The sequence below is a fragment of the Labrus bergylta genome, chromosome 12 (assembly GCF_963930695.1).
Source record: "Labrus bergylta chromosome 12, fLabBer1.1, whole genome shotgun sequence".
NCBI classification, from domain to species: Eukaryota; Metazoa; Chordata; class Actinopteri; order Labriformes; family Labridae; genus Labrus; species Labrus bergylta.
In genome coordinates this window covers 14,526,509-14,550,950 of record NC_089206.1, presented here as the reverse complement: position 1 = coordinate 14,550,950, position 24,442 = coordinate 14,526,509, and the positions used below count along the sequence as shown (strand labels likewise).

Below are 24,442 nucleotides of genomic sequence, written 5' to 3'. Positions count from 1 at the left end.
CGGGGTATCTATCTGGGTTTTGGTTGTTTTTTAAACATATATGTTCCATCCGAACTTAATTATCTAAGGCCTTTAAAATAACATTCCTCTCCAAAAGTTACAGTTGAAAGTGCCAACAACAGAAAATAAGCTTTACCGTAATGCTACGATTGCTAGCAGCCGTTGCAACACAGGCCACAAAAATAGTTGAAAAACAAAAGTTCCACCTCTTACACGGCAAATAACCCAGTGGAGAAGCATTTTTGGCGAGGCACCTGGAAATGTGAATCTAATCTCTGGGGGGCCCATGCAAACTCATGCCCTACCATGGACAAGCCCGTGTAAAGGCATAAATAAACAGACATTTGTTTACAGAAAATATTCATACAGAAATGACATTATTGGTGAAGTTCAAAGAATGCACATTTTATTGACCCTGCCAACAACAGTTCATGACAGTAAATATTAGCCCCCATATTTACACACTGTTGATGTATGATCAAATACACGCAAGCCTGGAAATAGATTTATTATTTCAAGAGGAGCCTCTGCTCCTTTTTCCCTGTCCTTTGATCGATCCTGTTCTCCCACAGCACATTGTAACACCAGCTCTACTTATATGTGCTTTGTTCTCTCTTTGATGTCTAATACTACGTCCTGAATTGCTATTACCAGCTGTCTGTGCACAGGTCACCCATTACTCTTTTTTTTCAGTGAGTGAGGGAGACAGAAGAGATGCGAGTGGCTTCCTGTCATTACCTATTATTACTAGAGGAAAGGAGAGGGCCGAGGAGGGGAGGAAGTAGAATACTATTTGAAGTCAATAGAGCAAATTGTATTGATTGCTGCAACAGAAAAACAGATCATATTTGACATGGTTTGAGTTTTCTGCATCTGATTTAAGAAACTTGCAGATTTGCTCCTGTGATTCTTCATGTTGCACTTAATGCAACATCTACTTTAAACATCTTGAACATCAACTGCATAATTGACTGACATTTAGACATTGTGAGTGGACAAGGTCAGCCCCCTTTGATATGCTGAGTGCTATGTCTCACTTCAGTATCTTCCTAACTATGTCTAGCTTTCATCTCTAATGGATCATCGTCAGATACAGACAGGCGCTGGAAAGATAAATATCATAATTATTCCAGCAGTCTTAAGGGAGGGTAGATACCCCGACTCAGACTAGAAGCGCTGCCTTTGGATAAGCTTATTCTGCAAGACATCAAAGGCTGCCTGTGATTGAAGACATTTTAAGGCAAATAATAAACATGAATAAAACATGTCATGGAAGTTTAGAGGCTCCCTCGAGAAGTTAATATGACTAGATCTGCTGCAGGATTCCTTTTAGATTCTTTACTTAAGGAACGAGTGTTGTGCAGCTCGAGATGCTCACTCGCTGACTGTCACTAAGCAAGATGATTCATTTAATGTGCATGACGCCATGCAATGTGGTGTGCAGTTACATTTCTTTTATATAATGTTTCATCATTGGCTTCCCTCTTCTTCCCCCTCTCTCTCTCTCTCTCTCTCTCTGTCTTTCTTTCTTTCCCTCTAAACTGCTTTCTTTCACTGATTTTCTCTCATGACTCAATCAGATGGATGATGGTCAAGGTCCGGTTTTAATGACCACAGTGGCCATGCCGGTATTCAGCACCAAGAACGAGACTGTAAGTGCACTTACGATGCTTTCAAACTCATAACTTTTACTGCCAGTTGTGTTTCCACAAATTGTTTTTTCTCCAACAAATGTGCAGTTTTAATTAAAAATCTGTGCAATTGCTTGACTCACAAGGTCTTAGGGTACGAGAAAAGAGACACAAATTAATAAATAATGTTAAATCATTTATTTTTGTACTTGAGGACACTAATTTCAGTTTAATTTGCGTCTGTAAAATAGGATACAGCCAAGCATCACTAATTGGAAGCATATTTATGCAGTGACATTTCTTGAGTTATGTACATAACATTGCGAATGCAACTTGCAATTTACAGAGAAATCGAGGCATCCTCTTGGGAGTTGTTGGGACGGATGTGCCAGTCTCCGAGTTGCTCAAGACCATCCCCAAATATAAGGTACCACTCCAACATCATTAAGATACATCTACTAAAGATTGAATGGATTTCAATAGAATATAGAATAACACCTTAATAAGCAAAACCAATATCCTTCAAATCATTCGATTGGAATTTGAATGCTGGAATGCTGATTCAGTGAAAATCTTAGGCAAGTGAGATTTAATAGAAAAACATGTATCTGTGGTTAAGCTATTCAGACTCCTTAGTGTAGTGATTAAATGACAAACCTGGTAGGGAATGAAACAGGTATGTTGACGTTTTGTTGATTGATTATTCATGTCTGCTTCCTCGATTCCAGCGATGACAGGAAAATGATTCACTACCAGTACTATTGTATCCTGATAGCATCCTCAGCAACGTCCCCTGTGCTGATTTCTTTCACATGTAAACCTGAGTCTTGGTTCAGTGTAATGTTTTGACATTTAAAGTGTTGGAATAGGATGAATACTGTCATCCTCTTGTATCACAATGTCTGTCAGTTTTCACACAAAGATTTAGATTTGTCCAGTGGAAATGAAAAGAGCTTGATTATACCAGACTAGCAATTAGGCAAAGATTTAACATGCATTCATTCTGTGCGTGTGTGCGTGTGTGCGTGTGTGCGTGTGTCATTCTAGCTGGGTATTCACGGCTATGCCTTTGCAATCACTAACAACGGCTACATCCTCACCCATCCAGATCTACGGCCACTTGTGAGTAATACCTGCTGCACCTTTCACTCTCTATAACAAGTTAACTGAACCTAATTATCATAACAATTCGGAGACAGAAGTTCAAATGTATTCATTTACTTTGCACAAGCGACTGAGGAATACTAACATTTGAGTTCATGTCAAGACAATTACTGATTTCCCGTCACATTGAGAGGCTGATTGACATGGAAAATTGGTGTGTTGGTGCTCTGTGTGCCATGCGGTGTGCGCGTGTTCGGCTGCAAGGTGGTATGTAGATGAGAGGAGTGTGTTCCAGGCTTCTGCTGTGCTGTGAATAGACAGAGATACACTACTGAATGGCTGTGATTAACTCCATTGTACTCACTCACTCCTCTCACAAGAGGATGAGGGGAGAGAGGGGTCGGGGAGAGGGAGGATGGGGAGGGAGGGAGAGTGGGGAACCTGCTTAACGGTAGTAAAAGGTGCAGGGTGACAAAGCAGGTTGCAACACTGGAGGGAAACAGAAAGAGATGGAGAGATGAGAAGAGAAGAGAGGAGAGCAGACAGGGAAAAGAAGAGAGAACAGACAGACAGATGGTTTAATAGTGGGCTAATTAAAGATGTTAATGAACAGTGCTTAACAACTAATGAGGGGTGGGGGGGTGCTGTCCTTTTTGAGAGATGAATGAAGAGGGAGTACTCACAAGTACACGCATACATTTTAAATACAAACACACAGACTGCTTTATTATGAAATACTTTCATATTGATTCAACGACGGCGTAAGATTGGTGACCCAGTCTCTAAACACATTACGTTTAGGCTTTTGGCTTGCTCCCCCCTACCTGTCTGAGCTGCTCCACCAGCACACTCCCACAACATTCCGATTGTGGTCGTAAGTATTCGCTGCTTGAAACAGCAGTCTGAATCAGGAACCATAATACATTGGTTTTATATAGCGCTTTTCTGAAAACTCAAAGAAGCTTTGACAAAAACATAAAACAATAAAACAAAACAAAAAACGACGAAGAAGTAATGTAGGGGGGGAGGGGAGTTAGTGGTTGTAGGCAGAGATGAAGAGGTGAGTTTTGAGGGAGTTCTTGAAGGAAGTGAGTGTGGGGAGTTTTTTGGGAGTGAGTTCCAGAGGGTGGGAGCTGCAATGGAGAAGGCCCTGTCCCCCCAGGAACGATAGTTTGTTCTGCGGGGGGGGGGGGGGTTTGCATCCGCAGACCTGAGAGTGCGGGTGGGAGTGTGCCGGTGGAGGAGCTCAGACAGGTAGGGGGGAGCCAGGTTGTGAAGGGCTTTGTAGGTGAGGATGAGGAGATTGAAGTTGATACGCTGGGGGATGGAGAGCCAGTGGAGGTCATGAAGAACGGGGGTGATGTGATCTCGGGTGCGGGAGTGTGTGAGGAGACGAGCAGCGGAGTTCTGGATGTATTGGAGCTTCTTGAGTGAATGTGATGGTGATCCGTAGAGGAGACTGTTGCAGCAGTCTAATCTGGAGGTGATGAATGCGTGGGTGAGTGTCTTGGCAGCTGAAAATGAGAGGGATGGGCGGAGGCGGGCGATGTTTCTGAGGTGGAAAAAGGCTGTTGTGGTGATGTGTTTGATGTGTTTGTCGTAGGAGAGGGTTTGGTCGAAGATGACACCAAGGTTACGGATGTGGGGGGAAAGGGAGCACTGTGGAGCCATCGATGGTGAGGGAGAAGTTGTTGGTGGATATGATGAGGGATTTGGGGCCTATGATGATGACTTCTGATGTTGAGTTTGAGAAAGTTGGTTTGGAGCCAGGATTTTATTTCTGAGTGGCAGGAGTGACGACTTTGGTGGCGATGTGGAGCTGGATGTCGTCGGCAAAGCAGTGGAACTGGAGTCCATGGCAGTGGATGATGTGACCAAGGGGGAGCATGTACATGATGAAGAGGAGGTGTCCGAGAACTGAACCTTGGGGAACACCTTGGGAGAGAGGAGCAGTGGGGGATTTGCAGTGGTTAATGCTTATGAACTGGTATCTGTCAGAGAGGTATGATTTGAGCCAGGAGAGTGCAGTGCCGGTGATGTTGAATGTGGTTTCAAGGCGGGAGAGAAGGATGGAATGGTTGATGGTGTCAAATGCTGCGCTTAGGTTCAGTAGGATGAGGATGTTGAGGTTTCTGGCATCAAAGGAGAGGAGAAGGTCGTTAGTTATCTTGAGGAGAGCTGTTTCAATAAAGCTCTGGTAATACAACGTCCACATCAAATAGGATTTTTCAGATATCTGGTGGGAGGTGAACCGCAAGGACATACGTTGAAGTTTAGTCAACTCAACTAAAACAAAATTAGATTGCAATTATTCTTCAGATCTTTTTCCTTATCTGTATAAAAAACACTTACACCAATGAGTAGCCAAATGACTAATTGAAGGTTTGATATGTACACGTTCCATTTCAAGCCAAGAGATAGGTGAGAAGAAACATGCCAATCCAAAAGAGACACCTCAACCTATCTTGGCCTTTATAACACTTAATCATTTGTCATTTAGTTGCTGCTTTCAGCTTCAAACACTATGGTGTACGTTATTGTTTAATAAATCTTGCTGATATGTGAACACAAAAAACAAAGTGAGAATGTCTCACTGGGCTAGGGGAACCTGTAAATAAATTTTTTTCACATTTATTTAGTAATTTAGAAAATGATGATAACTTGGCAGTGCAAACAGATAACAGCTGTACAGTGCAGTGTTTTCTTTATATTTTATCTGAGCATGTGTGTGTATTTACATGTGTTTGTGTGTGCAGTATGGAGATGGCAAGAAGCGAAGGAAGCCAAACTACAGCAGTGTGGATCTTTCCGAGGTGGAATGGGAGGACAAGGAAGACGCAGTAGGATCCTTTTAATTAATCGACATTAAGCATCAACAGTGTACCAGTCTCCATTATAAATCTGATGCTGGAGATTTGCTGTGTGATTTGTGCTTCTAGCTGAGAAATGCCATGGTCAACAGGAAGACAGGGACCTTCTCCATGGAGGTGAAAAAGAGTGTTGATAAAGGGGTGAGGAATCCAAAATATCAGAAACACATAAACACATAAAAAAACAAGAACTTTTCTGAAGGTCCCAAAGGATGTGCCAGAGAAAACAGTCAGCGGGGTGAATCCACTCTGCCAGGGGTTGTTACACTTGGCACAGTGATGTTACAGGATTGACTTGGGGATTTTGTTTTCAGATTTTGTTTGCTCTGCATGCATGGGTGTGTGTCTGTCTGTCTGTCTCTCTGTGTGTGAGCCCCTTATCTCTACTGAGCACATGTTGCTGAATACGGGAGAGAGACAGCGGCCCAATGATTCTCTTTTACTACTTGCCTATCTAACAGAAAGAGAGAGAGAGAGAGAGAGAGAGAGGCAGGGAAGGGGGGGGGGCGAGATTCAGGTGTGTGTGCACTTTGCATTTTCAATTCCTAGTAAAGAGCATTTTACATAACCCTGATTATTAAGCATTCAATATGTAAATGCACATCTGCAGACACACAGTGGAGTACACTCAAATGTAGACACACATGCATATTCACAATCCTTATCCAAACACTCACATGCTGTGAAAACACCTCCATCTGCAGAATCACAGCGACAAAGCACCAACCACAGCAGAAACTCTTTTCACCACTAGATGGAGCCAGAGTGCAGGAAATCCCATCAGATAACTGCTGTCACACTGCCTGCTGTTTACTGTAGCATATAATGGAAGGCATTAATCTCCTTTATTTCAGAAACGTGTTCTGGTCTTGCATAATGATTACTACTACACAGACATCCAGGGGACTCCTTTCAGGTAAGAGAGCTGGAGACATTCCCCGTACATAGTGGACAAAGTTTAGAACCACTGCTGCGTTAATAGTTCCAGTTTTCTTTGCACAGCAAGGCACTGGTTGAAATGGATTTGTCTTATTTTAGTCTAGGGGTAGCTCTTTCCAGAGGCCATGGGAAGTTTTTCTTCAGAGGGAATGTCACAGTGGAGGAAGGTAAGAGATCCTCCCTTTTCTTTCTCTGCTGTACTCACATTAACTCGTTCATTGTTTTTTTTTTGTCTCACTCAATAAGTAAGTAACTAAAGAAATAGCAATCTATTACAACATAAACATCATTTAATAAATGCATTAAAAGTCATGGTTTTAAGATACGATAACAACACATTGGTATTACTTGCATAATGTACTTGTTAGACCAATCATAGACAGGACCATTTTTATTTAATTATAAAATGTTGTTTTTCATTTTCCAGGTATATGCAGTCCTGTAGTTTAATTGCTGAATCCTTGCAGACAAAACAGTTTGCCACTTGTAATACCCATATACTGTATAACAAGTTGTCGGTGCTTGTTAATTTATTTCAAGAAGAACACGTCAGTCTTTAATGAGCTTTTAGTGCCTTACTTGTTAATTGTGAATGCATGTTTCATTTTTGTAGCTTTAGTGAAGGACTCTAAAACAAGTGTTACACAAATAATAAAAGAAAAAAAAAGGATGGTTGAAATATGTGTCATGCATACCTTTACATTATCATTTAACTTAACATTTTCAGGAAATACATGGAGCCACACTACCATACTGAAGTATGGCTTGTAAAATCTGCCATGCAGAATGGCTGTTTTTCAGAGCTATTCACTGTAAATATACTGTATTATTTAAAATATGTTGTTTCATGAAGTAGCTTGTCAAAAATCTGAAATATTGGGGGGGGGGGACTGATGTGCAAAAAATGGAATGGATGTTCTATGTGTTGAAGCTTGCTAATTTTGTCTCGAAAGCTTGGAAAAGAAGACGAGATATTCTGTTTAATTAGTGTTTGTCTTGCTTTTTGTTTTCTCTTTTTGTTCCAATGAATAGACCTATATGCACTCTGATCCTGGAACGTTTTAATTTATGGTGTCATGTAAGCCCACGCAGGCTTGTATGTATGACACAATGATAAAATAAAAACTTTTAACTTAAAATCATGTTACAGGATTGTACGGAGCCTCTCAAGGCCCAAAACAGTAAAAAAAAAAAATGTATATATATCTTGTGCGCACAAGTCATTTGTTTTTTATTTTTTCACTTTTTGGGATTACAGTGGCTCTTTAGGATTGTATATTGATGCAAAGAGATTTATGTTGCGTATTGGTTTTGGAGCTGGTTAAGCAGTAGCTGCTTCATACACATTTTTCATGAGCAAATATTCTTCTTCTTTGGAAGATGATCATAAAGCTATTTAATCCGTAGTGAGTTGTAGCTATAACTTTGAAATAGTCAATATATTTTGCATGGTTGCTTACCATGTCTTTGTTTTAATTACTCAAAACAATGTATATTTACAATTGGACTTGAAGTTAAAAAAAAAAAAATGTAGTGGCTCCTTTAACTCCTTTAACCTAGTAAAACATTCATTTTTGACAGTGCATATGTCAGCCCCTGCCTCTGTGAGCCTCTGTGTGAACATGTGCCTATTTTTCATGTCCAGCCTCATGCATGTTAATATTCATGTGGCGGTTGGTCTGTGTGTCTGAGTCTGTGTGTTTCTCTAAACATGTCCATCATGTAGAGACCTCTGAGCATGACTTGGCTCTTCCTGATCTCATCAGACCTGTCACATCCATTCAAAAAACACATTTTTCAACCTTGCTGTGTGTATTTTTCAACCGTGTGTGCAATTGAGGTGTAGATGCCTTACCCTATTATTATGAGTTCATATTGAGTGTTTTTGCCTGTTTAGCCTCAGATACACTGTTCTTATTTTATCACAGGGCTCCATGACTTGGAGCATCCTGATGTAGCGCTGGCAGACGAATGGTAAGAGAAAAGTCAACCCTGCTTTCTTTTTCCGCTTTCTTTTTCCTGTTGTGACAATGTCATCATTATATTTTATGCAGATGACAATGTAATCTGACTTTTTGCAAGAAATCTCCTAAATATTAGATCACAGAACTCATAATAAAACACCAAAGTCATCTAACAGTTTTGAGATCTGTAGTACCTTGTTTGATGTTTTGTGTCACTTAATAACTTGTGCTTATCAGGATTAGTAAACCAACATCTAACCACATAACGCTGACTGCTTTTCAAACATGATTACTAATTGGAAAACTCTCTCTGTTTTACTGTAATCATCATTCTTGAATTGTGATGCTCAAGTACCTGACAGCAACTTGATACTTGATTTGATGATCAAGTTTGAGTTGTGTTTACCAAGGCTGACCATTTTCTAATAACTCAGTGATTTTAATTTTGACTTTGCTTCATGCCCAATGCCCATGTCCCCAATCTATTTTCTGTTACTTCCAGGACTTACTGCAACACAGACGAGCACCCAGAGCACCGCTACCTGTCCCAGATTGAGGCAATCAAAATGTACCTCAGTGGACACGAGCCTCACCTACAATGTTAGTTAAACCCACCCACAAACACTAAGTTCCCCTATCTACTCAAGGCATTACATTTTTCTGTGTTGCACTGTAAAAAATATGTGTTTGCTTTGTTAGGTGACAAGGAGCTGGTTCAGGAAGTTCTCTTTGATGCGGTGGTGACTGCTCCTTTGGAGGCCTACTGGACGAGCCTCGTGCTCAATAAATCTGAGTATGACGTCCCTTTCTTCTCTTCTTCCATCGCCTTAATAAAAACGGTTGTTCATAGCAACTACACAACCTGTTTCCTTGTGATAGAATCAATACCTTCTCAGGTGCTTTTGTCGCAGACCAATATTTGAATGAGATCAATTTGAAGTAAGACTGAAAAAAAGAGAAGGCTCTTGTCAAAGGTTCTGTTGAAAATTAAATGGCGCTTATAGCAAAGTCGCATGTGGGCACAAATGCATTAACTATATTATTTGTAATTCTTTACAGGAATTCTGATAAAGGAGTGGAAATAGCCTACCTGGGCACAAGAACCGGCCTGTCCAGAATTAACCTGTTTGTGGTGCCCGATGAGCTCATGAACCAGTAAGAATGCTCAATGCATGTGTTTATTTGCTCCTTTGTTTATTCTTCCATTCATTCCATATACCATGATTTAGTGTGCACATCCTCTGTATCCTCATCTCTTCTGTTTCCCCTCTGCTTCAAGAGACTTCCTGACAGCTGAAGACAAAGAGGGGGTGTTCAACGCCGATCACTTTCCCCTGTGGTACAAGAGAGCAGCAGAACAAGTTCCAGGAACCTTTGTCTACTCTCTGCCTTTCAATACAGGTCAGTTCTTTATTTCCACTTTGTACAAGGTTAATACTTCCCAATTCATTTGACATAAGCACAGTATCCATTTCTAGTAAGATATAATAAAGCAGACAACCAATTGAAAATGAGAGCTATAAGACGCTATAAAATAATTTTTCAAATGCATGAATACAACGTTCTCCTCTTTTCCTCTTTCACCCATGATTTTTTTTCTCATGTTACATCTCCACCTCTCCTTCCTCTCTTATTAATTCTGGGCTGTGTTCTTGTGGACAGGACTGATTGCTGTGGGTTGAAATCAGATACCTTAGGAAGAGGGTCAGCCCTTTCCATAGTGATTTGGCGGGAACACACTCACAGAAAAAGAGACACACACACACACACATACACACACACACACACACACACATACACACCCACAAGCACCTCTAGCAATCGCAGTTTAACTATGTCTCTAAAAAAATGGTTCCGCCTCCAAAGGGAGAATGTGTTCTCATCTGTCCCCCTGCCTTAGGCTTTTCCATTAGTGCCAGCTAATACAAGTGATCTGAAAGCCTCTTATTTACTCCGAGGACTTGCCTTGGATGCACTTTTCCTCCCTGGACTGCGGCAGCTCTCTGCAGCCATGAAATAGTACTCTGTGGTATTCATGCACAGTGTTCCTCTCTCCCATCATCCTGTAGTCAGTTCAGAGCTAATATAAAGAATTATGAAATGACTGTGATGTGAACTCTTTGTATGTGTCTGTGTGTGTTTCGTGCGTTCATGTGTGTGGCTTAGGATCAGAAAACAAGAGTGTCGTATTGGCCAGCACTGCCATTCAGCTCCTGGATGAGAGGAAATCGCCCATAGCTGCGGGTAAGTGGGGACTCAAGTGGCTCCTTCTTTCTCACACACTTCTGCACTGAAAGGGTTTGAAATGTTCTCCTCCTGCTGCTGCAGTGTGGGTTGTGTTTTCATGGTCTTCAGTTGTCAGCCCCTGCTTAATTTCCTCTTATAGAGCTGAAACATTCACTGCCCACATTCAGCGACTCTGCTGCTTTTTTTTATATACGCGCATTTGCCCTCTACATGAATCAACGCCGAGAAGAAGGCTAGAGTGCACCGTAGACGGCATCTATGCATGAAAATATTAATAGATGCTTGTTTCATAAACTCCTTTTTAACTCTGTGTGTATTTAAGGCATATTGTGGCCTGGAGGATTTCATTGTGGCCTGCCTCATCTCACGTCTTGGTGACTCAGAAGCCCAAATATGTCACGCCCATATAATGCAACTTTGTGCAGTCAGCAAAATGGAGGGTATGGAGAGAGCAGCCCTGGTTCTGTTTGCCTTCAGCTAGTTACAAAGACAAGGAATTAGAGATTCAATAAAAGACAAAGGGACATTAGAGAAGGGAGGGCTAGCGATATAGTTGTACTGTTTGGAGTTGTCTTTAGGAAAGTTGGGTTACAACATCATGTATAAGACACCCAACTCCCAAGAGAAGCATGAGAAGCCTTTCAGTGGTAATTTTTTTCTGTTATGTAACTATTGTAATATTACAGTTTAAGAAGTTCATTAGAAATATACTTTTTCTATAGTAAACTTTAAACTATTCTGGGGCACCTTGATTGGCAAACATTTGTAGTAATTTTTTCTTCTTGTTATATATATAAATTGAAAGACTTTCACTTAGTAATAGCAATTGGATACAATGTTTAATGCAGAAAGGTACACAATGGTTTTTATGTACATACTGTCTTCTGGTAGGTTCGCTCTCCGTTTTTTTCCAATTCTAGTACTATGTAGAGTTTTATATTGCAATTCATCCTCCACCTAAAGTAGGGCAAATTTCAAGCACAGCTTTTGCTTCATATAAAAAAAAAAACCTACTTCTGTTGAGGATCTTTGTTGCAGCTTCTGTCAACAAATGACAGCCTGTGTTTAGAGAATAACTAAAAATGTACCTGGACAGAGGAAAGAAAAACTGGTGAAAGGCGAAAGAGGGAGATCTCGGGGAAAATGCAGCAATAACATGAGAGAGAAGATATAAAAGGGCACAGAAAGAGAAAATTATTTCACGGTGCCTGGATGCACTGACATGAAAGCACTGCATTGTGGGTACTCTTGGCCTGGGGGAAACCACTGGAGCAGAAGGACAGAGATGGGAGAATCTGTGCAGTGCCACTGCACACATACCCACAGATTATGCATCAGATTTGTATCAGTGGTACACAAGCAGCACACAGTTTACACCAGCCCCCAGATTTGTTTGACCCTGCTTACGTGCTCACTTGTGTTGTAAGATAATATCATTCTCTTAAATCCCGTTAAGCAGCAAAACCGAATGACTAAAGAATATCTTATCACTTCATTGGCTGCTGATGAACAGTAATGACGATCATGCTCATCAGATCGGGGGATGTCTGTAAGCATGATTTTATATAATAGAGTCAGATGGGAGGAGAGATGTAGGCTGGAATGCAAATTTAGCGTGGGCCGGTTATGGCCAGTTTTCACTGCCCTGCGCTCCACTGAGCTGTAGACTTGTGAATACGCTAATACACTAACTTAACAGGACAGGCTGATGACATCACACGTCACGGGCCCTGCAGACATCTCTGGAGTCACAGTGTTAACGTGTGCGTGCAGACACGCGCGTGTGTGCCAGTGTTTGTGGTCACATCCTGAGCCACGTGCCGTGAGTCGGCTGCAGTAACACACACAGACGTAAGACTCAGGTCAGGCGTGAAGACCATAGGCATCTGTTTCCTTCATGTGTATCCGGACTACACAGATTAAGCTATATATCACTGCAGGTGGACATTATTGATACATTATGAATACAATTCAGTGCTTCTAATGAACATAGTCATTTTTATTATTTTTTTAGAATCTAATCCATATGGCCTAAATATCTTCTCTGTGATGTTTTACCAACAGGAGACACAAATCACATTAACCAATCACTGCGTTGATTACTATGTAATACCCCAGACTTCCCTTGTTATACCAGTCAATGGGGGGAAAAGACATCTGCATGTTTAAGGGATATATCATCATAGGTAAAAAAAAAAAAAAACTGTATCACAAGTTCACATAAACTTTATGAAATATTTTTCATTATACCCTGCTGGAAATATATTTTTTTTAGAACCATATTATATTGGTGCCATGTTGATAAAAGTTCAACAGGACCATCACTGGGGTGAAATATGTATATACATCTCTGACCTTTTTTTAAGGTTGCAAGGTAACAGAAATCAGTGTAAGTTTTCAAAATTATCTTTAGCTTATATGATTTTTCGGAATGTAATGTCACCCTAGGTAGGCAGAATGCATTGTTTACTGTAAATGAGAACCCGACCGATATGGATCGTTAGGGCCGATATCAATATAGGGGAGGGAAAAATCAGATACCGATATATTTGCCGATATCTTTCTAAAATCCATGTTCTCTATGTTTGATCTGTAGATATTGATATCGATATAGATATACATGTTTATTATGATGATCCTTCAAATAAAGTCTTCAAACACTTACAGGAAAAATTTATAACGAAGACAAAATGTTCAATCAACTGTAAACTAACTGCGCATGGACGTGTATCGCTTGACGCTCTGGAGAGTGATGATGCTTGTTGTAATCCATACAGCACGCTCACTCAGAGAACTGCTAGTGTAATACAATGAAAATCAAATAAAATGCTTTTTGACTGGTGTAATAAATCAAGTAATATCGGCGCATATCTGCAACAAAAGTAGCTGATGCTGATAGTCACTGGATATGCTAATGACGTTCGATATTATCGGCTGACTGATTGATCGGTCGGGCTCTACTGTAAATATTATGTTATACTTACATAAATATACAAAAAAGTGTTATTTTCCTAAACACCCTCTTTAAAAATATTTTCTCCATTTGAGGTCCATTGTACCCTTTTATTTTATAGAATGCATACTGATGCACAGGACTACCATGAGAAATCAGCATGAAATCACAAACCAGACTCCAAAACTGCGAATCTAAAAGTTTTTGTCGGTGTTTGCAGCAAGATGAGAATTCAGACGTATTAACCTGGAGAGTCATAGAAAAACAACAAGGCAGAGTCCAGGTTTTGTTGTTGTTTTCTTTTTAGTTTGTTTCATTATTGCTTCAGCGAATTTCCCGTCTTCTCTTCGTATGTCAGAAAAATATCCTTTAAGAAAACACATTTCCCTCTTCAAAACTATAACACGTTATTAGGCACAAACTCTTAAAATCTCTATAAATATGTGCATACGGTAAACATCTCCCAAATCACGCACTCGAGTACAGATAAAACACTGACACAAACACTCGTTATTTGTCTCATTCTCTCACGTTAAGGATGCAGAAAACTTGACAGAACTTAACTGACAGCAGCTGCCTACTCTGAGTTGTCAAAATTACCTCAAAAGATAACCAAACTCTGAATGATATATATTTTTTCCTACATAGAGCTTCACTATTAGACCTACAAACACACTATTATAAATATATAGCATTTTGTTCATATCTGTAATATGCATTTCTCAGAAAAATGGAATTGATTCCTTTTAGATTCTTTGGCCTGTCCTTTGAACCCGCATACAGAAAAAGGATTCTCCTCTTATCAGTGCATAGTCAAATACCTGTGGAAGTCAGCTACCCAAGTCTCAGACAGGAGGTGAACAATCACACATGTAAATAGTCTCACTCTCTCTTTTTTCTCACACTCACAAACACACATGGCATTCAGAGAGGATCAGGTTGAAGGGTTGAGGCCCAGGTTTTAAGTCAAGGGTTCATGTTATCGACTCTTAAGCAATAGCATTCTCCAGTGGTTCCTTCTCATCAGCTTTCTTGTGATCCGCCCCCCGCGCTGCTGCCAACTCCTCGTTCTTCTTCAGCTCCCGCTGGTATTTGGCCATGATCGCGGCGTAGGCACAGCCGTACACTGCTGCAGCCAGCATCATCAGACACACGATCCCACACACTACCCCCGTGATGATCACTGTGGCGATCGCGTGGCGCAGGTTGACAGGCCGTGGCCTCTGCTTAGGTTCACACTCTGGCAAACTCCCTCCTCCTCCTCCACCACCTCCTCCTGCTCCTCCAACACCAAAACCCTCCCCGATCACCATGGGGACGTGGAGAGCGTGGCTGGAGGGATGAGCATGGTTGCCATGGGTGTGGCCTCGCAGCAGCCTCTCTGACTCCAGGTGGTGTATGTTTGCAAACAGGTAATGGTAGCTTGTGGTCATGCATGCATGAAAGAGCTGGTAGGGGACTTTTTGTAGGTCTCTGTCCTTCATCTCTTCTGGCTGTGAGCAAAGCACCTCATCCACTACTCCACCTTTGAATTAGAGATGGATATTGTAGTTAGATCAGAGAGGAGTGGAAAAAAGAAAGACTGTGTGGCAGGTTGGATGGATGGGGGATGGGAGCATACAACAGTCAGTTTTAAGTGCATTACCTGCTGTCAAATACATTCTTTCTTTTTTTGGCAGCCTACTGCAGAGAGAGCCAAAACCATAATCATCATAGCTGAGTCTGAACAAACCCATTACTTAAGATGGGATGCCATGGATTCTTCGAATTGCACTGCACTAGTGCGTTTGATACAGTGAACAGTTCAATAAACTAAAATTAAGCATTGACTTGTTCTCTTTAGCTGCACTCTGGTTGACCCGTGAATGCCTTTTAATGTTCTCGTTGTTGGTTTTCATGTTAAACTGTGTTCCCCCTCTGCCTGCCTGATTAACCACTGGCTTTCCATGAGGCACACATCCTTGTATCATGGTCCATTGTTCTGTTTTGCTGTAATTAGAATTCACAGCCTCGAAGACGAAAGCCGTGTCACAGTAACGTGGGCATGTAGGCGGACCAAGCGAGCCTAGCTTTCAGTGTACAGTGCTTATTTGTTATCTAATGCTGGGGTTGATCTAGCGAAGAAAATAATGCAGTTGGCAATTTAACTCTCAATCGGCTGCGTAAAATCTCTTCCTGTGGCAGTAGAGATCATTACTGCGGTCATAAAGGCAGCTGCAAATAATGCCGAAGATCAACGTTATTCAGGAGATTGTTATGGCATCATTTTTACCAAGCTTTAAGGTCAGGCAATGTCAGGGGCCAGCAATCACTATAAGGACTCTACTTAAAAAAATAAAGTCATTACTGTAACATTATCTTTTTTTTTGGTTTGACATGTATCTGGTCACATCGTACTCATCAAATGTTGATAGTTGTATAGAACCCTAAATGACCTGCATTCCTTCTCCTGTCACACAGAAAATAACATGACCCCCCCACACACACACACACATTCATTCCACCATCTTTAATAACTGGACAGACCTTTAAGCCTGTTCTTATCTCCACTCTGTCAATCTCTTCAAGGTCTAAATATATAAACATTACATCAATTTGGGGTTAGTGTATTTTAATCTCTAGAAGAGGCTCCTCTCTCATTGTGCAAACTGTCCGTGGATTCCAGCTATTTCTATTTGTGTACACTACTGGTTGTGGGATATTTACTCGTTTAGAAGGTCAATATTTCCATAATGAAACATTACCATAATTTAATACCCATGAGGAGAGGTTGGATGAAAGTTTGTAACATCTGAGATATTCTCCATTCTACTTAAAAGCTACTAGTGATCTGACCTTTGAAGAGGTACGTCTCCAGCCAGAGTTTGAGGCCTATTAGCTGGCAGTCACACCTCCAGGGGTTGCCTCGTAGTGTGAGGCTGTCCAGGCGGGTCAGGGCCTCCAACAAAGAGCGGTCCATTCTTGTTATTCTGTTGTGCGCTAGTCCCAGGTGGCTTAGGTTCCTCAAACTGTCCCCAATGGCTCCAGGCAAACCCCACAGGCTGGAGAAAGGGACATAGCATGAAAAACATACGATACAATAGGTTTTGTGTGATCAAGTTAAGAGAGTGTGAAAAAATATGTTATATGAATATGTTCAATTTTTGTGTCTTAACCTGTTGTGCGAGAGGTCAAGGTGTGAAAGGGAACGGATAGGTCCAAGCAACCGTTTGTCCAGCTCTTTGAGGCTGTTGTGGGCCAGGCTGAGGCGGTGTAGACTTCGGAGACCCAGCAGAGCAGTCGGTGAAACTGACGTTATAGAGTTATTAGACAGGTCGAGAATACGAACAAGCGGTATTTCTCGGAAAGCCATCGATCCCAGCCCCCTTATACGGTTATCTTGGAGGTACAGTTCTTGGGTGTCTGGATGTAGTCGTCGAGGGATGTCATACAGGCCTCGACCCTGGCAGTCCACAACTTTGGTGTTGCCATTGCAGCTACACTCCTTTGGACAGGCTTGTGATGACGGCAAGAGGGAGAGGAGGGCACAAACCAGTACCACTGTGGAAACATGGGGACACAATATTAGATATGACATCTACATATTTGTCTACTAAAGAATAAGTTGTTCTACACTAACATAACTGCATTCACACCACAGTCTTCAACTGCCATCAAAACCCCTTCACTGAAGTTCATAAACATATTTGTCAAACAAGACATACCAATAACGGTGTCATACAATTATTAGTACAAGTATAATAACAATAATAATGTTAATTATCATGTATTAAAAACAAACAACCATACTGTGGTGCAGAGAGTAATGATAGCCAAAGGTAGCAAAGCAAACGTATCAGGAATGAGTTTTTAACAATAATATGCATATTATTTTAATGGATTTGTACTTGGTATTGGCCAACCCTCAAGTCTTTGTATCATACTTGGTATCAGACAGAAGAAACTGTAGCAGAACATCTATGGTTTAAATTGATCATTTGGTTTGTCGTATGAAAATAACTTTTTTTATAACATTATATAAGTCTTGCTGTTGGCTTTGTTGCTGCTCTTCTTTGTGTGATAAACAAGAAAGTAAACTTATTTCGAATATGTCATCTCAAACCTCCCACCCTCCCTCAGACAGTGGCCCCCTGTCGACTCCACCGTCGCCTCATAACCCTTCACCCACACATAAATCCATACACAGCAGAAATTGGGTGTCTGATTCCCTCTGAGATGACTTCTCATGTCCATTTCTTGGGGAACATTACAGCAGTATTTATAGCGCTGGCTGGACTAGCCTGAGGCTCTATGAAATGAATCTCAGGCTCAAGCCTGCCTCATGTAACTAGCTCGCAAGTTACACAGAGATCCTGGAAATATAGATAAGCTGTGTTTATCGTCACTGAAACATTGAGCGTTTTAAGCCAATTTTCCTTTTAAATATCTCAAATTTTCTTCTTTATCGCAGATCATTTCCCTCACTATTTCCCCCAAATGATGCCTTTGTGATAAACTGCTGTTACAAATTTCAAGAATTATTTCTGGGAAAAACTTTTCAGCTTAACAGTCAAGGAATGTTGATTTCATTGTCACAGTATGCTCTAACTGTTATTTTGATCTTACTTTTTGCAACACAATACTCAACTCACACAGCTGCTTCTCAGGTGTACAATCGCAGCATGCATTTGTTTTTGTTTTTTTTGTTTTTTCAGTAGATTTTGAGTCACAGGTTTGGAAATAATCATGCACAGCTGCTCCCATGTCTAATCTCAGGTGTTGGTTTGGTACATTGGCAGTGTTGTTTTTATATAATTATGTTGCTCGCTTTAACAAAAAAAACATCAGAACATAGTTTTTTTTTTTTTTATTCAGAGCTCTGCAAAGCCCTTAGCTAATTGCATCTGTGTGAGATACGTGAGAGTGTGTGTATGGGAGGATGCATTCAATCACATGTTCACCCATGTGTGCACACATTCATAAACATACTCATATACGTACAATGCATATATGGAGGCACATGATCAGTGGAGCGTTGTAACAGCAGCTCTGGAATCAGGTCAACACAGCAGAATGGCTCTTTGCTCTGATGTGTCCCTCCAGTCCAAATACACACACAGGGAAGCTTTTAATGACATGCACACACAATGCACTGCAAGTGCAACTTCAAGTCAGCTTGGTACCAATGTCAATCACACTTGGAGGGAAAACCAATATAAACAGGCTGCTATGTATGTTGCACTTGAGTGTTATAAATCAGAAGAAAATGCAGCCCAAGCTTTAGTATCACTCGGTTATACAACAGTACACACAACATTATAGCCTCAGGAACTGATAGCATCCCAACTAGCTATCCACATCTACTAATGCACACACATACAAATGCATTCATGTTGATATTCTTCCAAGTAATGTATCTCATACCTCTCATTTCTGCCAGTTGTCCTTTGGCTGCTTGCGTTCGGTCTTCTTTTAACTCCCTTCTTGGATTCTAATGACCGTCATTGGTTGATGATCCATCAGCCATCAGTTAGGTTGAGACTACTTGTCCTGGCTCTCATTGGTCATAGGTCACACAAATACAAGAGGCCAAATCAGTAACCAAAACCTGCGATGCCTTCAGGATCCTCAGCCCTGACTTCGCAGGCAAGAAACCCCATCAGAGGGTGCAGATCAGAGCGCCGAGCTTACTGCCATCCAGGCAGCTAGTGTGGGAATCACTGGAGAATGGGAGCTCTGCCTCTCTCTCTCTCTCTCTCTCTCTCTCTCTCTCTCTTTCTCTCTCTCTCTCTCTCTCTCTCTCTCTCTCTCTCGCTCTCTCTCGCTCTCTCTATCTCTCTATCTCGTTCTCTCACTATCTCTCAACCCTCTCTTTCTGTCCCTTGTATTCTTCTTCATGCAGTTTCCATTCTCCTTTTGTGCTTAGTTTTATGTCTAATCCTCTCCTGAATCCAAATCAACAACCTGACCCTCTCTCTCTCTCTTCTTCTGTTTTGCTCGCCCGCTCTCTCAGCTCCCCAGTTGTATTCAGTGAGTGTGATGGTGTGTCATCTCCCAGCGGACAGCTGTATCTCTTAAATCACACACATACACGTATGCTGACATTCACGTTCCCTCCTATCACTCTGGCAAACGGGTTGAACAACAAGACAAAATTAGATCTGGGTTGCAGTGTGTCCACACCAAATACGCAAACACTTCGACACACACAGTGAGGATGCCCGTCGCTGTGGCATGCACTGATGATATTATGCATGAGCCGTGGGTAGAAGGGCTGGCAGAACACGCCCCCAGCACAGCAACACAGAACGCAAGAATGCACACATACGCATGCACACGCGCTCACACGCTCACAGCAGGATATTAAGCTGTTGCAGGAAATTTGCATGGATTTTATTTTTTATTTTTTATCTTTGCATGAAAATGGATTGACTGTTAAGCTTTTATCAGCTTGTGGGTCATTTGGAGAAGAAGCAAAAAAGACGAACAAAGGGAGAGACAGAAAGAGATTAATGATCAAATCATTTATGAAGAACGATAGATATGATTACGCTTACAAGCTGACCTTGGCTTGTCATACCGTCCTTTGTATTTGCCCTCCTGTCCATCCATATTTATATCCTTTCATCTGCTGAAGGGCATGACAATTATTTTCATTCTGTCATATGCAGCTAGGACTGCAATCAATGAGTGTCACCAGCTCATATTTAAAGAATTTATCGCAGTAATGGTGCCAAGATATCTGCCTCGAGCAATAAGTTCATGCATCAATGTGCTTAAGATGTGCACATAGGGGCCTGCACACCCACACACTAACAAGTAAAACTTGAGTGGTCATGTACACCTACAAAGGCAAACAAGTCCTTAAATGTGTGATGACGCCTCTGTGCTTGCTAAAAACCCATATGGTTGATGCGAACTGACAGCCTGTTGTGTTTGTGATGCAATGTCTAAAATTGTTAAGCATCAAGTTACAAAAGAGGAGAGAGAAAACATGCCCTACTATTCCTGCTCTTACCAGGCATCATTTTTTATCATCATGTGCATCTCTGACGCATTTAAAGCTTGTGGCATTACAGCCTTAAGGGCAAATTACAGATGTGTTTTGCATGCCTTGTGTTTAAATATGTCTGAAGACTCGTTCAGAGGACATTTTGAAAAAATACTATCACAATAACCTCATTCTCTTAAGTGGATTTTGCAACAGCAAATCTCAGTCCTTTAGCTTATCTAAACAAGAATGCACAGGCAGGAGAGGTCAGTGGAGCCTAAGTCTTGTGGACGGATGGCATCCTTAACAACAGCTCATGCTTTGAATGTTGCTCAGCATCCTGAAGCTATCTACCCCTGCAAACTGCATGACCACATTTGCAAATCACTACATCTCCCAGACAGCTCTGTGTATGTGACACTTGTTTGTGAGTTAATAAGTGTCCTAGAGGTGATTATCTGTCATTGAGATTTGAATTTAAGCCTAAAAACTAAAATACACACCTACATGCTGTATGCTTGGCCTTGCTACAGTCTGTTCACAAGCACACACATATGCACACTCGTGTACACCCTCGCGCTGACAGTTGTACATGCATATACAGTCCTTATTAGAATCCCAAGTACCTGTAGGATTTAAAGCGGTTGTCATCTCTCCCTGCCTGGGATAGCGCTGATAGCAGATTGGTGATGTGGTGGATTTGGAGAGGATTTTGCGTCTCCTCATCATTGGACTCATAAACCCAGCTCAGAGCATAAATAGCCCCAAGTTCTTAAATCATACCTAGGGAAATTAAATGTTCCCCCGTAGTACAGAAAATTCCCGAGCATTAGTGAGACGGATTTGGGCTTTTGTCTTTTCATCCTGAGCCGACTCCCATTTAACGGCCAACACGAGTGCACCTCTGACATCTAATACTTTTCTCCTCTACTGCTCATATTGGATTTTTATTTCCATGAATTATTTCCCCTGCTGAACAGATATTCTATCCCGTATAATATTATTCCTTTCATTTTTAGTTTAAATTACAAATGCACCATTCATATTTTAGATGAGGTGTGTTTTCACTTTTTTTAACGCTTTGTTTTATTTGAATGTTTCATGTGTCGCAATACAGGATATTAACATTTGACAGCTTAATTTGACCTTCTCCGGCACTATTCCTTTGTTGTTACAGCTTTTTCAGACAAGATGATCCTGTATCTTTTATTATCTTAATGATGTATGTTCTCCCCTGGTTTTGCACCATGTGTGTTTCCATTGCTGTTGCCCAGCATCTTAAATTAGCCCGTCCCCCTGGGTTTTCCATGTGGGTGTGGAAATGGTGGGCTGCTGAAAGGATCTGGCAAAGCTTATGACGGGATAATCTGCACCTGTTCCTCTGGGCAAGGGGCTAAAACAGGCCACAGCAGTTCCCCTCTGCACTTCCAAAATCATGCAAATGCACAATTAGACTGCAAGAAGTGCAAAGCCAGTGGAATATTTCTTACTGATACTGTAGGAGCCATGTTTAGGAAATGCAAAACACAAATTCTTCCAGCAGGTGTCGCCTTTAGGTTAAGGTGAAACACTATATAGGTAGGAACTATCACTGGAGTGTCAGGTGTTGCTAGACGGGGAGCAATTACACTTTTTTGACCGCTGTACGCCACGCTATGAGGTAACAGAGTGAATGTGAATGGAAATGTGCATTATTGTTTGAACATCGCACATGTGACATTAATCAAGACAACGATGGAATGACAAATAAATATTTCTTAAAAAAAAAAAAGATTTTGGACCGTCTTATTTTGCATTCTTACGCTCAGGACCAAAGCCGGCAAGCGTGTCAATTATTAGGCTAGATTAGCCCGTCTATGTAGCCCCTTAGTGGCTTTAAGTTTTAGACTTAGCCGCTATAGATACGTTGAGGGTATTCTTGCTAAAATGAGCTATCGATCTAGTAATTGGCACTTTGTGTAGCCAGGGCTGAGATGCTCTTTTAATAATGCAGGCATCACATTTTCAGCAACAAAAAAAGGTTTGGTCTTGATAAATTCCATTTTATTGTTATCAAATTAGTTTTATTGCAGCCTGGAGGCAACTTTGCCCAATACATTAACATATATTTGTTTCTGGAGCATTTTACATGTATGCATGCATGAAACTTTATCACTTTCTTCTCCACTATGCCTCTGCAAGATTCTTTGCATAAGGTCCAGATTTTGATGTGATTTTTAAACATATTTTCTTTATTATTATACATTCCCCTTCCCTACGTATAAAATCCCATCCTACAATTGACGTGTACAGAATTTAATGATAATCATTACATTTATTTTTTATTAGCTCATTATCCGCTACAGTAGATACATTAAGTAAAAAACATTGTCCAATCAGTGCATCTGTTTTATTTTTGCACACTTTACCACATTTGAAATCCATCCAAATGCTGCACTCTCTTCAATTTGATACCCTCATCTTTTCTTCATTTGGATGAAAATTGTGTTTTTGCTCTAGGGTAGATTTAAAGACCCCCAAACGCATGGCAAACCCCCACTGAGACAAAGCTAGGTTCCTCTGAGTCTTAGTAGCTGGGGGTAGTGGGAGAAGAGGATGATGAGGAGAGGGGCCTGGTTAAAGCTTGCGGTGAATGTGTCAATTTTTCCTCAGCAAACTCTAAAAGAAATCTGAAATGTTTAATGTCGGGCACTGGGATTTTTCCAGGCGAGGAATTCTGGTCAGATCTGTGCATTTAGGGACCTGCTGTGATGAGGCTTTTGGATGTGAGAGGTTCTGTATACCAGCTCTGGAAATGGCTGTGTGGAAAACAACAGGGAGGCCGACTGAGGAATGGAGGGGATTACATTTGGTCACAGGGAAAGATGTCTGGTTTAGAAATGTGTGAAACTGCATTTTGAGTGTGGTTGGCTAATCTGAGTGCAATATGTGTGCAGAAAGTAGGGCATGACATAAACACAGCCTTCCAGAAAATAAAGGAAAACACTTTTAATTTGCTTTCATGGAAATGTAGTTGATGGGGATTCATGAAAAGATGCACTGTGACTCTGTGCATTTATACTGAATCACTCTCTTGTCATTTGGACGACTGTAATAAAGAGCATTCTTTCTCTAACTTAAACACACAGAACACATTGTCCTGTTGTGACTGCATTGTCTCTCTCTTTCAGCTGTTGGCATCCAGATGAAACTGGAGTTCTTCCAGAAGAAGTTCTGGACAGCCAGCAGACAGGTGTGTATGCACAAACGCACAACTTGCATGTGTCATATTCAAAACCACTTTGTTGTAACTCCTAGATATTAAGCTACGACTGTATTGCACATTTATTTCATAAATTATTTGACTTATTTTGGTAAAACTTTTTATTAGGGAATCATTTAGGAAGATGATTACAGCTGACAAAGCTGCTCTGTGTTCTTAGCCAAACCATTTTAATATTTGCTTAGACGACCAGGTCCAGTGTGCTGATGTCTTTTTTTAATCTCACAGTGTGCGGCATTAGATGGAAAATGCTCCATAAGCTGTGATGATGAGGTCAGTCAGCTTTTATATTCCTGATAAAATAAAAACAATGTGGTCTCTTTTGCTCATTACAATTGCTTTAACACTTTGCCTTTTACAGGACATTAACTGCTACCTCATCGACAACAACGGCTTCGTTCTGGTAGCAGAGGACTATACTCTGGTAAGACATTAAATGCACATGGTCTGCTTTATAGAGCCAGCGTACAGCAGAAACAGCAAAAAGGATGCATCAAAGTCA

At 41.0% G+C, this 24,442-nt stretch overlaps 2 protein-coding genes across 4 annotated transcripts in view; one reads left to right on the top strand and one right to left on the bottom strand.

The window, feature by feature from the left end:
- Positions 1–24,442, top strand: part of cacna2d3a (calcium channel, voltage-dependent, alpha 2/delta subunit 3a) — a 111,222-nt gene that overhangs the window by 72,554 nt on the left and 14,226 nt on the right. For both annotated transcript variants that reach the window (XM_065961092.1, XM_065961093.1), the window contains 16 exons: positions 1,581–1,652; positions 1,978–2,058; positions 2,679–2,753; positions 5,492–5,575; positions 5,675–5,746; positions 6,460–6,521; positions 6,644–6,711; positions 8,473–8,518; positions 9,011–9,108; positions 9,208–9,301; positions 9,568–9,663; positions 9,788–9,909; positions 10,675–10,752; positions 23,849–23,910; positions 24,169–24,213; positions 24,302–24,364. In XM_065961092.1, the coding sequence (XP_065817164.1) occupies positions 1,581–1,652; positions 1,978–2,058; positions 2,679–2,753; positions 5,492–5,575; positions 5,675–5,746; positions 6,460–6,521; positions 6,644–6,711; positions 8,473–8,518; positions 9,011–9,108; positions 9,208–9,301; positions 9,568–9,663; positions 9,788–9,909; positions 10,675–10,752; positions 23,849–23,910; positions 24,169–24,213; positions 24,302–24,364 (1,218 nt within the window). The remainder of the gene's footprint in view (positions 1–1,580; positions 1,653–1,977; positions 2,059–2,678; positions 2,754–5,491; positions 5,576–5,674; positions 5,747–6,459; positions 6,522–6,643; positions 6,712–8,472; positions 8,519–9,010; positions 9,109–9,207; positions 9,302–9,567; positions 9,664–9,787; positions 9,910–10,674; positions 10,753–23,848; positions 23,911–24,168; positions 24,214–24,301; positions 24,365–24,442) is intronic.
- Positions 12,740–19,908, bottom strand: LOC110001376 (leucine-rich repeat and transmembrane domain-containing protein 1). 2 transcript variants are annotated; one of them, XM_065961094.1, is made up of 5 exons: positions 19,112–19,908; positions 18,689–18,784; positions 16,864–17,248; positions 16,544–16,749; positions 12,740–15,233 (listed from the first exon to the last, which is right to left on the bottom strand). In XM_065961094.1, the coding sequence occupies exons 1-5, from the start codon at positions 19,116–19,118 to the stop codon at positions 14,698–14,700; spliced, it is 1,230 nt and encodes a 409-aa protein (XP_065817166.1). In that variant the 5' UTR covers positions 19,119–19,908; the 3' UTR covers positions 12,740–14,697. The 2 variants fall into 2 exon arrangements, with proteins under 2 accessions (XP_065817166.1, XP_020512514.1); XM_020656858.3 differs by lacking the exon at positions 18,689–18,784 and having other exon boundaries at positions 19,112–19,902.

Excerpts from the sequence above, each read along its gene's own strand:
- LOC110001376 (XM_065961094.1), bottom strand. Across the intron at positions 17,249-18,688 it reads TGTGCCTCCATATATGCATT|TGGTACTGGTTTGTGCCCTC; the intron begins GTACGTATATGA and ends ATGTTTCCACAG. Across the intron at positions 16,750-16,863 it reads CTTGACCTCTCGCACAACAG|CCTGTGGGGTTTGCCTGGAG; the intron begins GTTAAGACACAA and ends CCCTTTCTCCAG.